Genomic DNA, 20,624 nt, shown 5'->3' on the forward strand with positions numbered 1-20,624 from the left:
GATGTGCTAAACTTTACTATAGGCAATTTCTATCTTTGTTGCCACAGGCAAATATTGGAGTGTCCAATGGGCAAATGCTGGAGTGTGAAACTTGTCTGTGGCTTCTATGACAGCCTCTGTGTCAGAGCTAACTCAGGTGGGAATAATAGATTCACACTAGGTAATTCAAATCACCAGCTAGGAGACAAAATGAACCCAAGGATTTGCTGCAGCTAGTATTCTTGGGTGGCTTTGCTGCTTACTGCATGCTCAGCTAAACCTTGTCTGGCAATAGAAAAGTTTTAATCCTTTTTATCTTCTACCTGTGAACCATCCCTCGAACAGGCCCTGACTCCCCTACATGGTATGAGCCTTCGGCCAAAGGGTGATTTAGAAATGTGGCTCCCAGGCACAAGAAGACTAGTCTGTCCGATGTGCTGAACAGAGACGAGCCATGTAGCACTGGCTGTCTAATTATTTTAAAGAAAAATAGGGAAAAACGCAGACCGATAAATCTGTGAGCAATGGAACTCCTGGAACCTGTTTTATTCTGACTTTGTGATCTGATTCTGTAGTCTAAATGGCTTAAGCTCTTGTTTAAGCAAGGCTGAGTTATTTGTAATATTTCTTTCCAGTTTGGATTCCTTCCTCTTCAAAGGAAAAAGTCATCATATAAATGGGTTGAAAGTCCAATACGCCTCTTCATCCCAGCCCAGTATCTTTTCCCTCAAGCTTTTGAAACCCTGAAATTAGCCAGCTGATTCAAAGTTATTTTTACCTATACATACAGGCAGTGTAGGTCTTGTTTCCCTATGAGCATGGATGTTGAGAACTTATTTGGAAAAGAGGGCAAGTTGAAGTAAGCAATCTTTAACCTCCTTTGTGCATTGGAAGGCAGGATTTACACACTTAAAGTAAACATAGGAGTCATTAAAACTATCCTCGATTTCTGAAGCATACTCCTGGTCTTAGTGAAGACTTGACTGATCTTGCTAAGTCTGCCTGGCCCTGAATAAGAGTTTCTAACTAAATAAAATATTTTTACAGCTGTTACAGAGAAATTTCTAAGACTGCCCATCTGTCTTTTCTGCACCTTCTATTTGTTAAGGCAAAAGCTTCTTTCTTGAGTGGGTTCGGTGTTAAGCCCTGAGGGTTAATAAGGGTGCTTATCCCAGTTTTTAGTTGTACTGAAGCTCCTGCGTTCTGTCCAGAGTTATGAAATTCTAGCCATCTACTTTGTGGTGCCCTCTCCAAAGTGCCAGGGAGAAGTAGGCACTGTGGAGGCAGCTCAGAAAGGGCATCAGAACATTATAGAATTATAGAATAGTTAGGGTTGGAAAGGACCTAAATATCATCCTTTCAGAAGTTTCTGAAATTTCCACAAAATGTGGCTTGATCCATACTGCTTTGGAATAGAAGTAAGGGTCCAGAGCTGCTGGAGTCAGGTTCCAGTTTGAACTTCTCCAGTGTTTAGAGGAGCTTGGGTCAGCATCTCTTGGATAAAGCAGCTTCATAGTTCGGGTCTGAAAATCAGTCATTTTGACCAAGCTTACAGATAGCTGGAACCGGACATCACTTTGACCCCTTTTTTTCATCTAACCTGAGCAGTTAATGTGTGTATGGAATGGAGGTAAGGCATACCTCTAGCTCTGTTTGAAGGTTCTGGTTGTTCCTCACTTACTGTGATCTGATTCTCATAATCCCTCTTGCTGGGATAACGTCATATTTTAGCCCTGTGGCAGGGATTCCTCTATGTGAGCTTTCCAGCAGCTGTTCCATATCTTGAGCATAAAGTCACGATTTCCCCTCAGGCCCCACTGCTGTTTCTGGGTAGAGGGGAGTGGAGATGCTGTTCTAGCACACAGTGGGAAAAGGGAGCTGGGGAGGGTTGAAGAGAATTGAGGAAGGGCAGGAGGCACAGGGAGCAGCAGCTGCTGTTGTTACAAGTGAAAGCACTGCAAGACACTGTCCTTTTCATTCCTTCCCCCGCATACCCAGCCTTCAGTGAGGAGAAGTGGCAAACAAGCAGAATAAACATATGCTGCTGTATCCCAGGTGCTACAAGGAGTGAAAGCTGTTAAATCCGGAACAGAACTTGACCTTTTTTTGAAGGTTTCAGACAGATTCCCCAGTCCCATCTGTGTTGTTTGTGGCTGAAAGGAAAGCAAAAAGGATCAATGCTGAATGCCACAGTAGAGGAAGCTTTTAAAATAACAAGTTTGTTAGAGCTCAGAAAATCAGGCAGAAGGTTTGTTTTGCAGTGGAGGATTTAATAGGATACAGAAGGCTCTGTTCTTCCTTCTGACCATCCTTCCTGGAATCTGTTGACTAGTTTAATAGGGCTGGATGGTCTAAACATTTGAAAGCTCAATTTGGGACATATGACAGCAATTCCCATGCAAGTGCAGCAGCACAAAAATACAAGCAAGCACCAAAACTGTGACATCTTATGGCTTTGATACCGTCCCTCAGTATATAGGAGAGACAGTTATCAGTGCTTGTTTTCCCAATTACATTTTCCCTGTTCGTTGCTATTTTGCACGCAGAATTTGGTGTGACTGGATTTTCAGCACTCAGTAATTTTTACATCTGGAAGAAAAACGTTGAAGAACAAGCTTTTCATCTCCAGCGCTGTGAAAGTTCAGAGGGTTAAAACCCATGGTATATATGAACTTAGGGAATTGTAATGAGCTGTGATCCAGTGAGACCTAACACTATGAGAAAAATGGTTGCACATCATAAAGTAACCTGAAATATACAAACGTTTGATGAAGCAGGTTTCATTTTGGGTGTATTTTGTTTCTGATTTGGTATTCTCATGAAACAATGACTTTATACACATTCTATATTTTATCTGAATTTAATAGACCAGGAGCTGAAGGAGCTCACAGGCTTAAGGAGCTATATGAGAAGTTTTAATATTAAAACAGATGATACAATGACTGATCATATAAACATTTCTTCCTTGATGCGTTTATGCACCATGAAAGGAAGATTTCTCCATATTTCCCCTTCCCTTTCCTTTCCCGAGTTAGAAGGCATCTTAGACTAAGTTAAATAAGCTGGGAATGTCTAGTCCACCTCTGCTTTCTGGGCTCAATCAACTGGTCATGAGGTCATGAGAAAATGGTCTTGAAAAACAGGCAGTCTCTTGTCGCTGAAGTGTCCATGGTCACAGCTGTAAACGTTGGTGAGTGGTGGTTGGTATGGGCTTGGTTGGTGCAACTCAGGAAGGATAAAGTAACAACAGGCAATGCACCAGTGAAGTGTTGTGGCCCCAGATGTGCATAACGCCCTGGTTTTTAGTAACTATTGTATCCTGCTGTATGCTGCCAACTGGCCTGTGTGGCCTGATCTCCTTTCTAGCTCTGCGAAAAGGATACAGCTACTGCTGTTTGAATCTAGCTGCAGCTGCGTGTGATTAACTGTAGGATTTTAAACAAACAAGATCACACACAGACAGACACGAAGTTTCACCAAGTCACCCAGAATGAATATAGGGTACAGAAATCTTAACTGTGGAATTTCTTACCCTGGATAGGTTGAAGTCATTGCAATCTTCAAGTATTTTTTCATGTGTATAAGTAAAAGGGTGGGAGGGCAGACATGCAACAGCATGCCGCTTCCACTGTGCCTGGGGTTGGTGTTCTCATCATACCAGAGGAAAGTTCAGGGAAATATTTGCGCTCAGTAATCGCAGTCTGGCTTTCTCTGCAGGGTAATTTCATTGTTGCAGTTGCCTTCGTCTATCCAGGGAGTGGAGTGATAAAACTATTCTCCCTTCGCTTTTGCTGTATTGTATTGTCGCTTTTCTGCATGCCAGCAGCAAAGAAGCAAGCAACTCTGATCAATAATCTTTCTGTTCCCACAGGCAGAGATGAAGAGCTTGTTCCTTCTGCTCATGCTAACAATGATGCCACCTTCTGCATTTTCAGTAAGTAGAAGTTCTTCTGGTCACTGTCACAAAAATTACAGATACTTGTGTTAACAGTTGTCAGCATCTGTAACTCAAGCATTTTGTAGAAAGTATTCCTGAAAGAGCTGATACGTTCAAGTCATCAGGCCTACTGCAGTATGTTATGAAAAGTCTAACATGGCAATTAAACAACAAAACACTGGTAGTGCCTTTGGCTCAAGGGGTGTTATCTGCAAAGCTATGGAGAGCTGTCACTTGAAGTAAGAAGAATGAATCTTTGGTTATCTGATTTTCTCTTTTCTTTGGTCATAGTGGTGTAAGTCACGGTTTAGCTTTACTGGGGGAGGTAACCCTTATGTTAAGATAATTCGATACTGCCTGAAAAAGAACACAGCTATTAGGGAATGGGATCCTCTTCCTTTCTGAGAGAGAAGTTGGATCTTTCTCAGAGCAGCTTGAGAACAGTTTTTCTGAGTTTAACTTCAATTATATTAATGGGTTGGACATCTGAGGCAAAGGTGACCTGCTGAGTGGAAGTGTTAGTAAAGGAAGATGCAATATATGTGTTAGGTGTAAAGGAACAGAAAGGGGAGGAAAAAAGAGGTAATTATCACCTGGAGTAAGTGTTTTGTGGAAGTAGTGAGGAATTATAAATATGCCATTAAAATTAATGAGTCCAAAACTTTTAATCTCTAGTATGATTATGAATTTCTGTACCCAGATTCAGCATTTGCAAATGCTTTTTAGGCCTTCTTTGAAAAGCAGGGATGAGACGCCAGAAATCAAGCAGAGTTTGTTAGTTGTCACAGACATCCTATGTTACCGATGGAAATATGCTTTTAAATGAGATCTTGCTATCTCATACCTAATAGAAGGTGGTGCTGTATGCCAAAAGAACCAGAAATGGAGCACACTATATTGGGTCCACCTGTTCACCTACCTATTTCCAACCTGGTGATGTTTTGGAAGGGAAATGACTGAAACACCCTGCAACTGTAAAGGCTGACATTCCTCTCTAGCGTTAGACTCTGTCACTTGCATGCAGTCAGTAGCTCCTCTTGAAGCCAAGCTGAATGGAAGGAGAAGGTTTTGCTTGGCCACCACATAATTTCTGTTTCCCTGATATGTTGGATCTGTAAAGCCATGAGGAAGCAGGAAGATCCAGCAGCACTGAGACACTCTGCTGTGGTAATTCTCCTCTGTGAGGGAATAGAGTAATGGTTCTGGTCTCACATGGGCCATTCCTCACCAGATGCTAATGCAAGCAGGCTGAGCTATTGCAAGAGATGGTTAGGCTGTGAGAGCTGGAGCTGGCAGAACTGGTTGTAGTGATGGCACGCAAGTCTGTGCTAGGTCAGGCTATGCACCAGAAGAGCAGTGCAACTGCCTGAACTCTCAAAGGTGGGACAGTTCTGAAAAAGCAATGCCTGCCTGTCTCTGTTTCACTGCTGCAGAGGGGGACACACGCAAATATTGTACTTATGTGGTGGGTGAAAGGAAGGAAAGGAGAGGTGAGACTAAAAGCTGAGGCAGGGAATACTGCATGGTGGGAAAATAAGTTGGAGAATTGCTTGCTGGTTTACACCATTCTCTATTCCTTTAGGGCTTTACTGAGATGGCAGGCTTACTGAAAAATCACTTTAATCCATGTCGCACAGCACTGAAAAGGTCCCTTCCCTGTGCTGTTCTTTTGTAATTCCTGGTGGCAGAGGTATAAGCGATTGTCAGATGGCATGCCGCATGTCCCCTTGCTGAATGAGAAACACTTCCTTTAATTGTATAGTAGCATATCTCTAAGAAATTGAGGCTCTGTCACTTTAACTGTGCTAAAGTTACAGAGCAGCCTCGCAGCTGAGGCAGCAGCAATTGTTTTGATTTTGGTATCAAATGAGCTACCAGTTTAGAAGCACACAGGCAGAAAGCTGGGTCACCTCCAGTAATGAATAGCGTACAGCCCAGGAAGGAGAGGGTGGTGGTAAAACTAAAAACAGTGGAAAAGGCACTGTTTACTCCAGAATGAGCTGTTTACCTCTTAGATCCATCCTGTGCACCGATGCAGACAATGATTGCTACCTGGACAAATTCTGTCCCAGAAAAAAGAAAGCATGAACTTGTAAACATACAGACTGACAGTGCTAATGCGAGTACAGCTATAAACCTGTGAACTGTGGGCTTACACAAGGATGGAGAAGATGGGTCTTCAGGGATTCATGTCTGCTTGTAATTAAAGGGTGTAGGTTGATGCCTACTGTTTTTCATCACTTTTATGTTTGGAGTGGAGTAACTGAACTTGTTTCTGCTTTATTGATTGTTAGGCTAGGGAAAGCAGCAATCAGAATAAGGGCAGAAATGTTGACTTTAAGAGCAGCTGAGGTTATTACCCACATCTCTCCTCTCGCAGTCTGAGTGGCTGGTTTATCTGCCAGACATTGCAGGCACCATTAAGGAGCAAGAGAGGGATTCCTGCTTGTCAAAGCCATTGGCTGCTGAGAACTTCCTGCCGGGTGCTCCACCCTTGGTGAGACCCACTACACTCCTTTGCTGCTAGAACAGGAGAGGGCCCTTACCATACAGCACGTGCAGTGTCTGTCCCTTTTCACCAGGCTTTGAAGGAATTGGGAAAGATCACTCATTACTTGTAGCTAGCTCCCTTGCTGTTTGCGCTGTCATAGTACTAGAAGCTACAGCCTGATGGTTAGAAGGAGTTGTGTTTAGGGGCTATGCAAACAGAAAACAAAGATGTCTCTCCATCTTTTATACGAGACAGGAGAGTCTAGTGCAACTCCAGGCCATCCTGTCATTGCTTCTAGGAAGACTAACAGTGGCAATAATGGAAAACGCCTGGTTGAAGTGTTTTTCCTGTCCATTAGTGCTCCTGCTGATGGAACAGTGCTGCTAGTGATTAGAGAAAATAAATTCTGAAAGTTTTCCACATGAATAATTCTTCTATTATTGTGCATGTGTTTGGCATGATGGTGTGTATGTGTTGTACACTTTGGGGTTGCTTTATGTTTAGTAAATGTGACATCAGATTTCTCTCTCCTTCAACTTCTGTTTTACAAGTGTGATTTTATGTTGGCAAGTTTTTGCACCTGGAATTCCTTAGTTCCAGATTGGAAAGGTCTTATTTGCCCATATCATGAGACTATTTCAAGGAAAAGCTGTTGATCAGGGGAAGAGTTTCATGTAATCTTTTATTATCTGTAAGCATTAGCTAATAGTTAGATCATGTCCAGTACTTATATTTGCACCTAAATTGTACTGCAGGTGTGCTTAAAGTAAAGGCTGGTCTGAGGCTTGGCTGAAAATCATACTCAAATATGTTTAATCTGGGCAACATTGCTTCCTATGGGTCTGCATTTCTAGGTAAAAATGCTGGTTTTAATTTCTTTTAAAGAAATTAACATTGTTATTGTTTAAACACTGTTAATCTATTGCCTACGCTTCTAAACCTCTTAACCAGATCTGACAGAAAGGGTGGAAGGTGCAGAAAGCCCTAAGTTGAAGTCATACAGAAACAGTGAAAATTACTGTGAGGAGGGAGAAAGAGAAGGAGATTTTATTAATGTTCCTATTGAAGAAAAGGTAGAAAAATGCACAAGAATGATTGTACTGGGTAGTAATGTACTGTACAGTTCATTTTGCCCTCTGTCCTATCTCTGGCTATGTCACAAACGTGTGTCTAGAAAAAGCTCTAAAAGACTTGGTAGGTAAGTACAATTTTCCCCAATATGCTTCCAGTCTCCAGTCATTTGTAGTTTATGAACCCTTTGAGCTGAAACCCTCTGTTTCTCTTCCCTGAATTTGGTTAGTGTCTCAAAGCCATGTAGACTTCTATCATCACAGGATTTCTATCATAAGACCAAGATCCTGCACTTGAGTTATAAAGACCAGCTCATATGTAATAATTTTATTTGTGTTTTCTCCTGTGCATCACTTAAGTTACCTACATAAAATCATAACTGTCATTGTAGTGCCAAGTCACACTATACTGTCCTTCAATAGTTCTTGTCTCTGGCTCTCTGTTGTCCTTTATTACTTTGAATTACCCTTATCAGTTGCCTTTGTTAACTTCTGTGGTTTTGGCATAACTTTTAAGTGTGTTGAGCAGTTAAGGTTCCTTACAGAATTCTGCTGCTAAACATCAGTTCTTGCAGTGGATGGAGATTTCACTCCTACCTTTGTCTTTGGGCCACCTGCTCATCAGCCATGCAAGGACTTTTATTCTAGCTGCTTAGCTTCCTTCAGAGCTTTAGGTGAAGGATTTTGTTGGAAGTTTTTTGGCAGTCTGAGTCTATCTGACATGTTGCCCTTGCTGACATGTTTGTGAATCTTTCAAAGAACTGTAACAGTATTAGAAGGATTTCCCCTTAAAAAAGCCTTGTTGACTTTTTCCCAAATAGACTGTGTTTATGCAGGTGCCAGCTAATTCTGTTCTTAATTATCATTTCTATTAATTTATCAGTAGACATCAATTTTACAATATGTGGTATACGGTTCCTTGGTTTCCTCTGGGATCCTTTTGCAAACAGGTGTCAGATTTTCCTCTTTCTAATAATCAGATGCTAAAGTGCTTTTAGCTGAGCGTGTTGTCTGCCAGTATGAAAGTTTATCCATTTCACCCTCGAGTTCCTGTTAGGCCTCTTGGATAAACAGCTTCTGATGACTTCATACTGTGTGTTTTGTCCACTTTTCCAAATAAGTTTGGGGTCATAAGGTTTTCTCACAATCCTCCTCTTTGTGGAGTTTTTTGAATGTCCCCAATTCCTTCCACAAGGATTCCAAGAATTAATTTGACTTCTCTGCAATGGCTGTATCTTTTTAGACAGCTTTTTTTTATACCCTAGCCAGCTTCAGGCCACCCACATTTTCTGGAAGGCTTTCCGTTTCTGAAGAGTAGCTATCACCTGCTCTGCACACTAGCCAGCAATCCAGCGTGTACCTGGTTCTGCAGTGGGTGTGCACCATGTCCTGCGCAGCTGACAGGAGAGCAGGGGATGTGGAAGGAGCCATGCATCTGATGGGACAGTCCCATGAAGAGGTACAAGAGCGAGGAGCATTGGGGATGTGGACACAGGGAACATGGAAAAGAGTTGAGAACAATAAGGAGGAGGGTTAAATTGTCTAGGGAGACCCTGAAGCATTTTGAGAAGATGAAAATATAGGGGAGCTGATGGATTTTAGTGGGTTTGTTAGAATGGATGTGCTAAAAAGCCACGGCTAGGGTGGTAGAGGGGAATGAAAGGAGATATACACAGTGAGTATAAACCACAAGCCATTAAAACTTACAGAGCCTTGTATTTTTTCCTACTCTTTGTGAAGCAGTTTATCTTAATACAATACTCTCTTCTGCACCATTTTGTATTTTACTTCCTATTGTCACCATCTTGTTCACTTTCATTCTTGCTTTTCCTAGTTTTGCTTAAATGCAGTTCTTTGATTGCTTATTCATTATTCATAAAAATGGTACTTGGCATTCTTCACCCTCAAAGCTCTTTTCAGTCCCGCTGTGTCTGAGCCAAGATCAATGGGATTATTAAAAACATGCCTTGCTTGATGTGGTCCTGATTAATTTGCTTAATTTTTGTTGCATTTTTGGCTAATAGCATTGCCAGTTGCAGATGGATTTATCCTGAAAATACATCTATTGGAATAGTAGCATATATCTACGTTATAAACATCTGAGAGAAACTGAATTTTTTCAGCTCACTTTCAATTAAGTGTGAGTGTTGAATGCCACATGTCTTGCAGGGCTTAGCTATGTGGAAACATTATAGGTGGTCATCATAGTACTGGGTATAGAAAGAAGAAGGAAACGCTTTGCATCCTGAAAAGCAACATGGAGTAAGGATATATATATTACGTGTGTTGTTTTTGTCAGGGCCCTGAGGACACCACTGGGCTTTACTATCCCTGACTGGGCTCCCCACAGCCCAGAACTCGATTGCAGCCCCCCAGGGCTGTCAGCTCCTGCCCCAGCGGTGCTGCAGTGGGGCTCTGCATAGCCCTGCCCATCCTGACAATGAGCCCTGAGGAGCCAGGCCCACCTGCAGCCCACATCCCAGCCTGCCTTCGGTTGGAGATGCCCAATTCCCAAGGCTGGGGCCATACCCTGCCTTGTGCTGCCCCAGGAGAGCCCACTGCTACTGGTTCCCAGCCCACAGGGAGCAGCCCTCAGACGCATTAACAGTTTTCTTTTTGTCTTCCCTTATCAACTTTTCTCTAAGCAATTATTATCCAAACTTAGCAAAGCTGTATTTTTCACTGGACGCTTCTTGCCAAGACTTTGGCAATGAAATCATTATGGAATAAATGACTGTGGTGATAACACTCTTTTGTAAAGTGTTTGGTTTTCAGCCTTCTTTCATACGTGTTTCATCAGTTGGGCTACAGTTCAGGGGCCTGTCAAAATAAACATTATTTCAGAAGCTATACACTCCAGAAAGTAGATATTTATTTAAAAAGAGGATGTAGGGTCACTTCAGAAATACTAAGAAAGGTTAAAGAGAGAGAGGGTCTGATTTGTGACTGCATAAAGTAACAGTAATACCATGTCACTCATTTTATCATTGACAGCAATATTTGTGTTCAGCGGACAACAATTGTGCTGTGTGTTGTGGTCAACTTCCAGTGCTTCCCACCATATTCTCAGTGTTGGTGAAGAGATTTGATTCAGGTCTGGATGGAGTCTAGTAGCTGTGTGACACAGCCCAAGAAGCCACAGTAACAACTTTACCGTGTCCAAAAAGGTGCTTCAGTTGCAGCTCTATGGACCAAAGCTGTGTGACCTGGTGCAGTAAAAGCAAGTATTGGTCTTGTCCAAAACCTCTCTGGCATGGCATAGGTATTGGTAATCATGTGTTTTGGGCAGTGATGGAGTGATGTGATGTTTTGTTGGTGCTTGTCAGACTGGAAAGGCAGCACAAAGAATCACAGAATAATTCAGACTATCTCTAGGCCCTCAAAGGTGCCCAAAGAGTAAGAGAAACACTATGGGTAAGAAACCGGCTGGCATTTAGGTTGTTTGGACCTGTGACTACAGACCTGCACAGCTCACTTTGGACTGCATAGTATATTGATGTTTGCTTTGACAGCTTGCTAGTGTTTGAGTTGCCTTTGAGTTGCAGCAAGGCACTGGGAAATTATTCATGCTGAATTACTAGTCTACATTTTGGTTCTAGGAACTGTGTGGGTCACTGTGTGTCTGCAATGCATAGATCTGGGTAGCACAGTCCTCTTCCCATGCATAGTTTCCTATCCATTTCATCAGACTGGCTGAGAAGTCTTTCAAGGGCCCTTTCTATAGTTTCTACGTACTGCCAGCATTTTCTATCTGAGCCGAGTCCCATTCATAACTCTTCCTCCAGTGCATGTTTCATATACAGAAATAAATATTATATTGTATATATTATCCTTTTCCAGAATTCTTTTGTTTGTGTCTGATGCATACTGGAATTGCCCTTGAAGACAAAGTCTGGAGCTGTACTGACTCAGAGGCATAGCTTTCTTTACTTGCTGGTTTTATCAAATACAATTGGCTTGATAACAGCAGATGCTGCAACTATATCAGCAATGCATCTGTCTAGGGACTGACGAAAGCAATGCAGTGTTCATAAAAATGAAATCACTGCCTATCCTGGGGTTGGCTGTAACAGTTTTTTTTTCTCCTTCTCAATGCTTGTGCAGTGCTGTGTTTTTGATTTTAATCTGAGAACAAGGCTGATGTTTTCAGTTGTTGCTAAGTGTTGCTTACTAAGGACTTTTCAGTCTTGTGTCCTGTCAGTGACTAGACTAGACTAGACTAGAATAGTTGGGGTTGGAAAGGACCTTAAGATCATCTAGGTCCAACTTTCATGCCATGGGCAGGGACACCTCACACTAAACCATCCCACCCAAGGCTTCGTCCAACCTGGCCTTGAACACTGCCAGGGATGGAGCACTCACAACCTCCCTGGGCAACCCATTCCAGTGCCTCACCACCCTAACAGGAAAGAATTTCCTCCTTATATCCAATCTAAACTTCCCCTGTTTAAGTTTAAACCCATTACCCCTTGTCCTGTGACTACAGTCCCTCATGAAGAGTCCCTCCCCACCATCCCTATGGGCCCCCTTCAGATACTGGAAGGCTGCTATAAGGTCTCCATGCAGCCTTCTCTTCTCCAGGCTGAACAGCCCCAACTTCCTCAGCCTGTCTTCATACGGGAGGTGCTCCAGTCCCCTGATCATCCTCGTGGTCCTCCTCTGGACTTGTTCCATCAGTTCCATGTCCTTTTTATGTTGAGGACACCAGAACTGCACACAATACTCCAGGTGAGGTCTCACAAGAGCAGAGTAGAGGGGCAGGATCACCTCCTTCGACCTGCTGGTCACGCTCCTTTTGATGCAGCCCAGGATACGGTTGGCTTTCTGGGCTGTGAGCGCACACTGAAGCTGGCTCATGTTCATCTTCTCATCGACCAACAACCCCAAGTCCTCCCCCAGGGCTGCTCTGAATCTCTTCTCTGCCCAACCTGTAGCTGTGCCTGGGATTGCTCCAACCCAGGTGTAGGACCTTGCACTTGGCGTGGTTAAACTTCATAAGATTGATATCAGCCCACCTCACAAGCGTGTCAAGGTCCCTCTGGATGGCATCCCTTCCCTCCAGCGTATCAACCGAATCACACAGCTTGGTGTCATCGGCAAACTTGCTGAGGGCGCACTCAATCCCACTGTCCACGTCAGCGACAAAGATGTTGAACAAGACCGCTCCCAACACCGATCCCTGAGGGACACCACTTGTTACTGGTCTCCAGCTGGACATTGAGCCATTGACCACAAGTCTTTGCATGCGGCCACCCAGCCACTTCTTTATCCACTGAGTGGTTCATCCATTCAATTGGCATCTCTCCAATTTAGAGAGAAGGATGTCGTGTGGGACAGTGTCGAACGCTTTGCACAAGTCCAGGTGGATGACGTCAACGGCTCTACCCCTGTCCATCAGTTCCATAGCCCCATCATAGAAGGCCACCAAATTGGTCAGGCAGGATTTCCCCTTAGTGAAGCCATGCTGGCTCTCACCAAGCACCTTGTTGTTTTTCATGTGCCTTAGCATGCTGTCCAGGAGAACCTGCTCCAAGATTTTACCAGGCACAGAGGTGAGACTGTCTGGTCTGTAATTCCCTGGGTCTTCCATTTTCCCCTTCTTGAAAATGGGGGTTATATTTCCCTTTTTCCAGTCGTCGGGAACTTCACCTGACTGCCATGATTTTTCAAATATGATGGCCAGTGGCTTAGCAACTTCATTCGCCAGCTCCTTCAGGACCCACAGATGGATTTCATCAGGTCCCATGGGCTTGTGTACGTTCAGGTTCTTAAGATGGTCTCGAACCAGATCCTCTCCTACAGTGTGCCCAAGGTCTTCATTCTCACAGTCCCTGCATCTACCTTCTAAGAACTGGGTGGTGCAGTCAGAGCCTTTGCCAGTGAAGACTGAGGCAAAGAAGTCATTCAGAACCTCAGCCTTCTCCAAATCCAAATTCAGGGTACCCAGTTCTACTGAGAGCTTCTGGAGGGGGTCCTTCGTTTTCCCTAGTCTATTTTTTATTTGCTACGTACCTGTAGAATCCCTTCCTGTTATCCTTAACATCACTAGCCAAGTTTAATTGTAACTGGGCCTTAACCTTCCTAACCTGGTCCCTAACTTCCCGGACAACATCCCTGTATTCTTCCCAGGCCGCCTGTCCTTGCTTCCACCTTTTATAAGCCTCTTTTCTCCTTTGAGTTGTCCTTAGCAGCTCCTTATCCATCCAAGGAGGTCTCCTGGCCCTCCTGCTGCATTTCCTTCTAGCTGGGATGCAGCACTCCTGAGCTTGTAGCAGGTGATCCTTGAATATCAACCAGCAGTGTTGGGCCCCCCTGCCCTCCAGGGCTATATCCATGGAACCTTACTAAGCAGGTTCCTGAAGAGGCCAAAGTCTGCTCTTTTGAAGTCCAGAGCAGTGAGCTTGCTGCACGCTCTTCTCACTGTCCTGAGGATCTCAAACTCGACCATCTCATGATCGCTGCAACCAAGGCTGCCCTGGAGCTGCACATTTCCAGCCAGCCCTTCCCTGTTGGTGAGCACGAGGTCAAGCATGGCACCTCTCCTTGTCGGCTCCTCTATTACTTGCAGAAGGAAGTTGTCTTCCACACAATCGAGGAATCTCCTGGATTGCTTGTGCTGGGCTGTACCATCGCTCCAGCAGATGTCAGGGTGGGGAGGAGGGGCATGGGAAGCCAGGAAGAAGCAGAGACAGGACACCTGACCCAAACTAGCCAAAGGGGTATTCCATACCACAGCACGTCATGCCCAGTATAGAAACTGGGGGGAGTCACCCAGAAGGCCAAGGTCACTGCTCAGGTCGTGCTGGGTATCAGTCAGCAGGTGGTGAGCAATTGTATTGTGCATCACTTGTGTTTATTGTTTTATTTTCCCTTTCCCCTTTTAGTTTTATATTCTCTTCCCTTGTTATTTCCCTTATCGTTATTATTATTGGTGGTAGCAGCAGTGGTTTGTGCTATACCTTAGTTACTGGACTGCTCTTATCTCTACCCGTGGGAGTTACGTTCTTTTGATTCTCCTTCCCGTCCCTCCAGGAGCAGAGGGCGGGGAGGAGGAGGAAGAATAGGGGAGAGCAATGAACCCTGAGAGCATGTGGTGCCAGGTGTCACTTGCACCATCAATATGTGTGTGTTTCTGTTGTCTTAGCAGGCAATAAAACTAGACAGAGATGTTGGGCATTAGTGACAGTCCTTTCTGGAGTTTTTAGAAGTCAACTAAGATGGTTGCATGCATTTTCTGTCTTTTCCTGAAACATTAAAATATATACTTAATGCAGATAAAGGAATTGTGTTCTTGTATGCATGTTAGGCTGAAGTGAGGCAGGGATGGAAACCAGTGAATTGGTAACAGTGATGAAATTTGTAAAGTTTTAGTTCTGCAGTCCAGGAGGGACCAGGATTTAGTTGTCCTGGCTGACAACAGATGAAAGCATTCCAGAGTCTGAAGAGAGCAGAAAGAGGCTTTTGGAACAGAAACTAGCTGACAGCACCTAAAAGCATGCTGTTATCAGCCGATGTAAAAATAGATTTCTTATTTACTATAAATATGCAGCTTTGTATTTGCTCGTATACACATGCATGCGGCTCTGAATAATGAGGACACTGCACAGATTTCTGAATGTGGGAGTTGGGCCCCTATTAAAATGTTTCTCTAATATTATAAGGCCTTGGGAGGATTGTTCTGGCTGATGCTCCTTTTCGGGTATACACAAATGGAGTGATACTGAGAAAATGATTGTTCCTGCACTCTGCAGATGCATAAGCCTCACAACAGAGTCCCTGTAGATTTACTCTCTATGGGAGGAATAAAGAATGCTACTTCTGTAGTAGGGATATTGGAATATTTATCAGGTTGGTGTGTGTGTCAGGGAAGGGCTTTCTATCCTAATTGCCTTCCAGTAATCTGACTTTCAAATGCCCTTTCTTTGGATTTTTATCTACATGTTTTCTTCTTCCTTATGCTGACTGAAAGGTCCCTTGTTTCCAGGGTGAGCTAATACTGATCCTGAATCAGTCAGTTGATACAGAGGAATAAGACTGCAGGGAAACAGAGTGGTAGCATGTTTCATTCTTTAGAGAGTAAGGCAGGGGGGATTACAGGGGGAGGAATTAGGTGATTGAAATAAAAACTTGGGAAAATAAGATGCCTTGCTGAAAGCTGAAACACTGTTCATGGGATTACTTCCAGAAAGGCAAGTGAGAATGAGGCAAACAAACACTGAGCTCAATACCTGGAATGGAAGAATGGGAGAAGGGTTTGGCAAGGGGTCAGGGAGATGTTGACTTGGCAGAGGAAGGTATGTAGAAGTGGCTGTGACCTGGGTAGCGCCGTTGAGTGAGCAGGGGGAAGGCAGAGTTTGTCTGAACCAGAAAACTTGTCCTGAAGGATTTTGGTTGCAGAGGTATTAGAAAGAATTGCACAAAACTTTTGTGAAGCAAATTATACAGCATGGGCTAGGAAGAAAGTGTTTCACATTAGAGCAATATAGATAGTAGTCAGGAAGAATTTGGGATGACTCTGCTAAGTAGTTGTGGATAATTAGGTAATAAGTGCATAAACATGATCAGCTAGTATCTGTGCCTGGTGCTCTGCCAACAACAGGAAATTATTCTGTGAAAGAAACAAGACTGGAACTTGGGAGCGTACAATCAGGCAGGGACCATGTGTAGAAAATTACAAAACCTGTTTAAGTTACAAGGGAGGATTAACTCATGCATCTTGACTGAGTTGGATTCACTGGATAATGTATTAGGCTAGCTCCTATTTCTAGGAGAGACCTGGATGTCTTATGTAAAAGCAGTTACCAGTTAACTGAAGTGAAAATTAGTCTTTTAAAGTGAGGAGCTTGTCCCTTCTCTGTAGGCCTTGGAAAGTGACTGGAGTGGTTTAATATCCCTGCTATGGTGAAATTCTCCATTTCAAGGCTATTCCTCCACTCCAGCGGAAAACCCATTTACCAGCTGAGTGACAGTCAGGGAATAGTTTACATGAGGATGCATGAGGGACAACAGGAAAGAATGGAAACAGAGCACAGACTGGGAAACATAGAGGATGGGAACAAGGGATGCTGTGTGCAAGTCAAAAGGAGCTGTGTAAAACTAAAGGATGGATTGGCACTCAGACCCATGGTTTCGTTGTGTAGGTCTGGTGGGATACTGTGCACATGGAAGGGAATTAGACTACATATCAGTATTCTTTTGCTTTTTGTTTCTCTACCTGCCCACTCTTCAGTACCCCAAATGTTAAAGTGCCCAAGTGGTATGCATTATGTTCTCAGTTGTGTAATATATACGCAAACTGCCCTGCAGGTGCAGCTGCACAGCAAACCGTCTTTTCCCAGTATCACTCCCTGACCTGCATTTACCTTCTTTTCCTAGGCAACATTAATCCTATTGCTTCTTGGGATTATTCTTTTTCCTCAGAATATTGCTATTTTGTTTCTGCTAAACCCCCATGTCCTGCTGTAGGTGGATCTCATCAGCTGCAGTAGGCCTTTTTTTCCTGAAAATATGATATTTCACATGCTGCTGAAACAATGTTATTTTGGTTGATTCCATTGCATTTGTAACTTCTTGTCTGTACTATCATTTCTTCTAATGCCAGTATGCATGCATACTTTCTAAACACAAAATTAATTAAGGCTGTAGCTAATGATGGTGCAGACCTTGACCTCATCATTAGATACAGTTGGGTAGAGAGAAAAGAGTTCCATGTATAGCATTTTGTTGCAGTAAAAAGTGTGTTCCGGAGGGTTCTTTACTGATTTCTTTACTTCTCTTAAGTATCTGTCTTGGAGCCCAGCATTTGGGAGTAAGTGGCTCCATTGATCTGGTGTGGAGTGACAGTGTTCATAGTCCCTTTGCTGCCTTGCTGAGAGGGTGATGTTATCCTTGTTCAGGTGGTTATTCAGAGGAGTTGAGATTCTATGAATAGGCAAACGGTAACAGTTTAAGGAAGATTAAAAAGCTGGATGTGCTATATGGCTTCAGGAAGCCAATACTCTTGAAATATTTGAGGCTTGATTTTCTGATGTAGTATTCTCTGCCAGTTTTCATATGAGGAATACAGCCCAGCAAAAGAACACATTGGAGTTCTGCTTCATTTTCATGGCTTTTTTCCCATGTTGCCATCACTGTTTGCTATGTCTGTGGGGTTTTATTTACAGGGCCACTTGATGAAACGGCAGATTGATGTCTGGGGGAGCTGGGGTGAATGGGGCAAGTGCAGTCGGAGCTGTGGTGGTGGAGTTAGCTTCCGGCAACGGCGCTGCTACTCCCAAAGGTGAGGGCTAACTTCTTTTTGTTTTCTTTAAATGTGTTTTTTCTGAGCTCCTGCAATAACGTACCTATACATATGAATAACAAAAATGACCTAGTGTTTGATTCCAGGGGGGGATTCAGGGGAATAAGTCACCTGAGTACACTTGGAGATGATCCTCAGCTTCAGTCTCATCATAATTGTTTTGAGTAGTGCTCTCTTCAACACATCCTTGCTTCAGCTCCTTTGCTAGAGCAGAGTGGTCTCTCTGTGAGATCCGAGGCTGTGCAATCAGGGGATTTGTATGGCAGCAGCTGTTCAAGCAGGTCTAGTGTGGCAAGCCTGTGGGAGAGGAAGAACAGCCCAGAGTAGTAAGTTTCTCTCCCAAGATCCAGTGACTGTGCCAAGATTTTCTTAGGGTAATGATTCCCAGGAAACTAAATTGTCCCAGAAGAAATGTAAGAGTGGGGTTGACTCAAGCAACATTAACACTGTGCCGCCTCATTTGCAGCTGGGTTAGATGCAGTGAGGATGATTACTGGGACTGCACCTCTTGGGATTAATGGACCTTAGAGATCCTGTTATGGATAAAAACAAAGAAAATGGGGAGGGGGGAAGCCAGACTCTTAATAATATCCTGAAAAGAACAGCCTCTCTTTATGTTTAGAGAAATGAGAGCAGGATTTTCAGTAGAAGAATCCAGAAGAGCACTGCTTCTTCCCACACAGAATAAAGAAAGGTCTCTTGTGAAGGCTACTTGTTATGGTATACACCTGCCAGAATTCCTGCAGGCCTGCTCTCCATTTCGGGAGATATTAGACACTGGTTGATGTTTCAGATCAATTTCCTCTGTATCTGTAATTCTCTGTGATTCTCACCTGCAGTAATCATAGAATCATACAATAGTTTGGGTTGGAAAGGACCTTAAGATCATCTAGTTCAACTCCCCCGCCATGGGCAGGGACATCACACACTAAGCCGCAGCACCCAAGACTCTGTCCAACCTGGCCTTGAACGCCACCAGGGATGGAGCGTTCATTACTTCCCTGGGCAACCCATTCCAGTGCCTCACCACCCTTACAGTAAAGAACTTCTTCTTTAGATCTAAGTTTAAACCCATTGTAATTTGACTGGAATGACAGTGTTATACACTTTCCATAGGTATATTTACCTCTTTCTGTCAATCTTCATGTAAGCAGCACGTTAGGTGATGTGCATACCTATCCTGTATTGGCCACTAACCTCCTACTGCTCATGTTTCTGGCTTGGGTATTGGCACCTTGACTGCTTGCTGGTGGACAAAGGACTAAAAGCTCCATTTCCATTATTTAATCGAAACATTACCCTGAAGAGCTATATTGCAATTGTTCATGGTGTGTGTCTCATTCATGCCAAAACCCAAGCCATAGCAGAAAATGGCACTAGGAGATGCTGGCTTACTTTGGTGGAAAAGTAACGCATTGTAGTTGTTTTGCTGTTTCAGGAAACTGTGTGAGGGTGATATGTTTGGTGTGAAGGTGATATCTAATGTCTGCCATGAGGTGATTTTTAGTGTGTCTATTCTTCAGAGGGCTTCATGTTGGTTTTCTGTCTTTCAGGGCAGAAGTTTCTTCCAGTTGTGTTGGACCAGCTCGAAGTTACCGGTCATGCAACATTCAGGTAGTGTTCTGCTTGTCCTCTTCTTTGTTTTTGCTTGCCTGTTGCTCCTTCTCCCCAGACAAACATCACTCTTGCTCAGAAGTAATATGTCATTATTAGTTTCTCTTTCTCTGGCATCGCTGGTGAATGCAGTTCATCAACAGTACCCTTCAAAAGCATATTGAATTTATGCCGCTGATCTTATATGGGAGCAATGCAATAAGATACCTGTTTTTGTTGTGCATTTAACTTTTCTCCTTTTTATGATGGCCCAATATGAACTTTTTCTCTCGAAACAGAGCTGCCCAGAAGGCTCCCGGGATTTCCGGGCAGAGCAGTGCGCAGAGTTCGATGGGAAAGAATTCCAAGGAAAGAAATACAAGTGGCTTCCGTATTACGGAGGTAATGATAAAAGTGTAGGGTTACACTTTATCCTTAACTATCAGCAGTATGTTTTGAAGTGATTGTAATGTTTTTGATTGTAGTACTCTTACTGGGGGGGCAGAGGCTTGCATAGGAAAAATCTTGTTGCCAGCTACAAAACGTTCCTCTTGCAGACACTGGATGCACAGGCTGAGAGACAGCTCCCATTGCAGCGTTGCGTAGTTGTCTCTTCTAATAGCCATTCTTTCAGAAACTTAAGAAAGCTGTTGCAGATGAGTCCTAAAGTATCAGAGAAGCAGAAGCTATGCTATATTTTTCAATATTGGGAAAGAATATTAGCACGGCACAGGAGAATCAAATGCATATAGTTAATGAGTGCTTCAGGAAATATGACATCTCTTCCTGTTGGCTCATGCTTTCTTGAAGAATCTGCTCAGAGGGCAGGTGTAGGAACCAGAGGTCCTCGTTCTGAGCTTTGGTATGTTGTTATTCATAGTTGTTTAAGAAATCACGAGGGATTTCGAGATAGATTTTGTTTGTTAGCTGTAAAGGTAACGTGTAGAGTCTTGCATCTGGGGAAGAACAACCCCATGTACCAGTACAGGTTGGTGGTTGACCTGCTGGAAAGTAGTGAAGGGGAAAGGGACCTGGGGGTCCTGGTGGATAGGAGGATGACCATGAGCCAGCAATGTGCTCTTGTGGCCAAGAAGGCAAATGGCATCTTAGGGTGCATTAGAAAGGGAGTGGTTAGTAGGTCAAGAGAGGTTCTCCTCCCCCTCTACTCAGCCTTGGTGAGGCCGCATCTGGAATATTGCGTCCAGTTCTGGGCCCCTCTGTTCAAGAAGGACAGGGAATTGCTTGAAGGAGTCC

The 20,624-nt window shown here is 43.6% G+C and overlaps 1 protein-coding gene across 8 annotated transcripts in view; it reads left to right on the forward strand.

Moving 5' to 3' along the window:
- The window catches only part of PAPLN (papilin, proteoglycan like sulfated glycoprotein), a 73,164-nt gene that overhangs the window by 18,119 nt on the left and 34,421 nt on the right, over window positions 1-20,624 (forward strand). For 7 of the 8 annotated variants that reach the window (XR_010614074.1, XM_065686348.1, XM_065686354.1 and 4 more), the window contains 4 exons: window positions 3,851-3,913; window positions 17,641-17,756; window positions 19,331-19,391; window positions 19,670-19,772. Coding sequence is in view for 7 of the 8 variants with exons in the window: in XM_065686348.1 (XP_065542420.1) it covers window positions 3,857-3,913; window positions 17,641-17,756; window positions 19,331-19,391; window positions 19,670-19,772 (337 nt within the window). In the remaining variant the exon portion in view is untranslated. Of the gene's footprint in view, window positions 1-3,850; window positions 3,914-6,352; window positions 6,414-17,640; window positions 17,757-19,330; window positions 19,392-19,669; window positions 19,773-20,624 lie in introns of those variants that run through there. The other variant, XM_065686352.1, reaches the window with a different exon arrangement.

Source organism: Lathamus discolor, chromosome 6, assembly GCF_037157495.1.
Source record: "Lathamus discolor isolate bLatDis1 chromosome 6, bLatDis1.hap1, whole genome shotgun sequence".
In the NCBI taxonomy this organism is placed as follows: Eukaryota; Metazoa; Chordata; class Aves; order Psittaciformes; family Psittacidae; genus Lathamus; species Lathamus discolor.